Source organism: Octodon degus, unplaced genomic scaffold (genome assembly GCF_000260255.1).
Source record: "Octodon degus isolate 3935 unplaced genomic scaffold, OctDeg1.0 scaffold00077, whole genome shotgun sequence".
Taxonomy (NCBI): Eukaryota; Metazoa; Chordata; class Mammalia; order Rodentia; family Octodontidae; genus Octodon; species Octodon degus.
In genome coordinates, this window is record NW_004524653.1 from 1,487,516 (window position 1) to 1,491,963 (window position 4,448).

The window sequence follows — 4,448 nt, forward strand, 5'->3', positions numbered from 1 at the left end:
AAGCTCAGGATGGTGGTCACCCAGGGGGGAAGTAGGGCAGAGGAGGCATAGGGCGTGGGGTGCGAGCGGGGGCTGGTTTTATTCATTTTTTTATTTGTGGTTCTAGGGCTTTCCACGTCCTAGGCAAGCCTCTACTGCTCACCTACAGCCCCAACTCGTTCCTGCTTTTTGACTGATCTGCAAGCCGAGCTGGACCCTTGGCATTGGAAGGTGAGACATCAGCTGAAAACTCAGTGGAAAGAATCAGTTAGGCCACAGCAAAGTGAAAGCAGAGGAGAGGTGGCCCGAGGTGGGCAGCCGAGGGCTCTGTCTCTGGGGCAAGGCAGATGGATGGACACAGACACAAGCTGCGAGCTTTAGTCCCGGTACTGTGGCTGTAGTTGCACGTGCCTGGGTGGGTAGCTTCCCACCCCGGGGCCCATTTTCCCATCTGAAAAATGGAAAATTGTTCTAATGCATAGGTACACAGAGGTCATTTCCAGCTCTAGTGACATCTGCCACATAGATGCCTCTCTTAGGACCACTTGAGAAAAGCCACACATTCCCACTCTCTTGGTTTTTAATTTGGAGTCACTCTGAATCTAGAGATGATCAAGTACAAAAGGATGCTATGAAGAGTCACCTCATGGTGGCCCAGGCTGCAAACTTGCCACTGGAAAGCAGGTCAAAGCGGGGACTTCTCTGGTTCTACTGGTGTGACGGGTGCTGGGCTGTATTTCCTGGGTGGTGTTGGACTCGGGATTAAGCAGGTAGGAGACACCTGCCTTTCCTGTGGCCAAGACATTCCTAGCTGATGATTGGCTATTCTGCTGAATCGAGCTCCCTCCTTGTTAAAGCTGGGCGAGATGTGAGGTTATTTAGGATCACCATGAGGGGCACTGGGAGGTGATCCTAGAAATGATCTGCCTAACCTCCCAGCAGAAAAGAGGACAGAGATACACTGAGGGTGTCAGGATGCACCAGAGTGACAGTGGCTTCTTCCAAAAGCCATGGAAACCACAACACTGGACCCTCAATGAAGAGAAAGGAAAGAAAGACAGGCAGAAAAAGAATAAAGGAAGGAAGGAAGGAAGGAAGAAAAAAAAGGCAAAAATGTAGCTCGGGTAGACAAAGAGGGAACTTTACAAAGGAAAACAAGGCAGGAAAGTTCCCCAGGTGTTTTCCTGTGTCCTGCCCCTCAGTGGTCACCTCAGCCAGGAGCCCTGGATTCCCCTTTGGAAGCTGTGCTTCCTCTTGGCTGCCGCAGGGGGCAGGGGCCTGAGTGAGGCTTCCCAGGCTGCCTTGCTGTGTCCCGCAGACCAGCTCAGTCTTGCGCATTACGCTCAGAGGTGGACTCGTCCTCCTAGTCTCCCAGCCAGCACCTGCAATGAAGTCTGAGTTTCCAAAGCCTTGTGTCAGCTCGGCTCACTTCATTCACTCAACTAAATTTTAGCCAGCACACCTGGAGCCTGGTGCTGTGCCGAGCACGAGGGATGCATGGCCTGGATCTGCTTCCCCTTTAGAGAAAGGTGGAAATGGCCACGGATTTCCAGGGAACTTATGCACATAGCAGTTGTTCTTAGAAGAAACACCACCAAGGCCCTGCACAGAGCCGGCTGCTCAGACAGAGGCAGCGATGCCAGGTGGAGAGCAGGCTGGCTGGCCCAGAAGAACGTGGTGGCAGCACCCCATGCACTGCTTCTCAAGGCTCAGCCAGCGTCCTTCTGGGGCCTGGAGCCACCGCCTGCGTGTGGCAGCTATTCTGTGCAACAGCTGATTCTCAGCCCAGGGAGCTAGAAAATCAGAGCAGCTCAAAATCTGGCTGAAGGAATCAACACCTTTCAACTCACTCCTGGGCACCTGCTGCAGGGGTGAGACTTGATTGAAAAAGAGGATGAATGTTTTATATTTTAAAAAATGTACTACAGTGTAAGACACGCTGCCGTGAATTTCCCTCAGAATTCTCCCTTCGGGGCTGGTGAGATAGCTCAATGGACTAAGCGCCTGCTTAGGCAAGTGCAGGGACCGTGGTTCAATCCTCGGCACCACAGGCAGCAATGGCCCTACCCCCGGGCGCGCTGAGCAGGCCACTGAGCCTGGGAGTGGTGGTGCCTGCCTGTAATCCCAGTGCCAGGGAGGTTGAAAACAGGAGGATCACTACAAGTGTGAGCTGCATAGTAAGACCTGTACCAAATACATTAAAAATCCTCCCTTCTCTTCCAACCCACCCGTCCCAGCATCCAGCATTCTTGCCACTTTCCAAAGCAACTGCGAAGTCCTCCTTCTCAAGTGGCTTCTGTTGCATCACTGTGGCTGCCTCCATGTCCTGGGTGGGTTGGAAATATGTGTGTTTCATAGTTATTTTGACTGTGGGGAAGAGCTGGAAGGAGCGTGGCGCCACATCTGGGAAACACGCTGGATAACGCCTTGCAGCGTTTGAAGCGCCTGCTTTCCAGTGGACGGCAAGCAGCCGTGGTGGCAGTCACCATGGTTTTTTTTTTTAAATCATACTTTGTAAAGATACAAAAGAGAACCTCTAGAACTGTTCCAGAAAGTGGCAAGCAGGGTAGGACGAGTATCTTCGAAGCAAGAGGGAGTATTTTGAGAGGACAAACGGCAATGCACCTTTTACTGCAATGAATTTTTAGAAGTTTAAATATCCACTGTATTTTTAAATCCCACCTCATCCATAGGGGCAGCAGCTGTCCCCTGGACACAGAGCACACCGAGACCTCTGCCAGGGCCAGCTGGGCTGTGTCCTCAGCTGCAGTCAGGGCATGCGGTGGCTGAAAGGCCCGCGGGGACCACAGCCTGCTGTGCCGCTTCCCCAGCACCTCGCAGGCACCAAGGCTGGGGGAGTGGTGTGTTATTCCTTCCTTCTTTTAATTCCTTTTCTTATTTTTATATTAAAAAATTTCTATTCTACCTAAAGAGAACTCTTTTTTTTTTCTGTTTTATAAAAAACTGATATTAGATAAATGACATATTCCACCCTGGTTGCCTGGAAGGCAGAAATCCACTTCCTACTGTGTCTGTTCTTGATGTCCTGCTGCAGCCGCACCTGTGTGGGCTCCAGCGAGCTGAGCCCTCATGCACGCGGGAGGCGCTTTTCGAAGTTTTGTTCATTTGATCTTTCGCTTGGTGATTCTTTCCCCTATAAATACTTCATCTTGTCTTAAATAATTGCACAGTAGCTCCCTGGGATCACCAGCACTTACAAGCTACCCCGTCCGTCCCCCCACACACACACCCTCGGCCTCACGCACAGGTGGACTCAGCCGTCAGCGTTTCCCTGCCTTTGGAGGTCACCTACCTGCTTTGGAAAGGTCAGCGTCTTCTCGCAGACGATTCGGGCTCGGGAGGGCGGATCAGGGAGTTCGTAGACTTGGGCCGCTGGTGGCGGGGACTGCTCCACCCAGCTCTTCATGGGCTCGTACACGGACCCTACGGGTGTGGGCACCTGGTAGGCACCCTCCGAGCTGTTGGGGGAGCGGCTGAGAGGGGCACCGCTTGTGTCCGCAGGGACCTCCGTGAGGACCTGCAGGCGGTTGGCCGGGGCCAGGCCTCGCCGGCCATGAAGCAGGCAGGTCCACCAGCCCTCGCTCTCCGGCACGTTTTGCTCCAGGATGGTCAGGATGTCGCCTCGGGAGAAGGCCAGCTCGTCCGAACAGTCAGGGTGGTTGTTGTACAGCGCTCTGGCCAAGAGTGTCTAGGTGGGAGGAGAAGATACCTTGTGAGGCAGCCTTACAAGGCAGGAAGCAGGAAGCGTTCATCCACCTCCTCGCTGTCCTGTCCTAGTGTTTCTACCTGGAGCCCAACAAGTCAGGACCAAAACCTCTGGGGCGACCACTGCACCAGCAGCACGCCAGCCCGGGTGTGGCCACAGCTGGGGGCTCCTCTCGCCCCTGCCCTCGGCCCCACCTCCCTTCCTCCCCATCCTCGAGGCCACATCCTCAGGAGGGTTTGTCTGCACCCTCTGACCAGGTCAAGCAGTGCAATGTGCTGCCGTGGACCTTCTGAAACGTGTGGAAGCCGTGGCCCTCACAGTCGTACAGCTGAGGGCAGCATAGCACATAGTTGGGTTGAAATCCGAAGTGCTGCACATTACTGGGTTGAGATATTAGCGACCCTCAAACAGATTACCTACTGGTAAGCCTCGGTTTCTGCATCTGAAAAATGGGAACAATAGTAATACTTCCTTCATGGGATTATCATGAGCATATTAGCACCAAGGTCCACCCTTTCCTTGGCTTCAGCTGCATCCCAGAGCCCCACACCTAGGACAGTGATGGCGAACCTTTTAGAGCCTTCAATGACACGATACAAACAAGCAGCAGAGGCGAGCGTGCCCTAGGTTGCCACCACTGACCTAGGAGTTGATGGGCAGGCAGCGTTGGGGGCCAGACACCCCTAGTTACAGGTCTCGGGAGGTAGAAAGCCACAGCACCCAGTTGAGAGCCCTTGTTTCC

General features: G+C 53.6%; 1 protein-coding gene across 1 annotated transcript in view; it reads right to left on the minus strand.

Moving 5' to 3' along the window:
• The window catches only part of Cass4 (Cas scaffolding protein family member 4), a 38,762-nt gene that overhangs the window by 12,753 nt on the left and 21,561 nt on the right, over window positions 1–4,448 (minus strand). Inside the window, exon 2 of the mRNA XM_023720777.1 lies at window positions 3,293–3,688. Coding sequence (XP_023576545.1) covers window positions 3,293–3,688 — 396 coding nt within the window. The remainder of the gene's footprint in view (window positions 1–3,292; window positions 3,689–4,448) is intronic.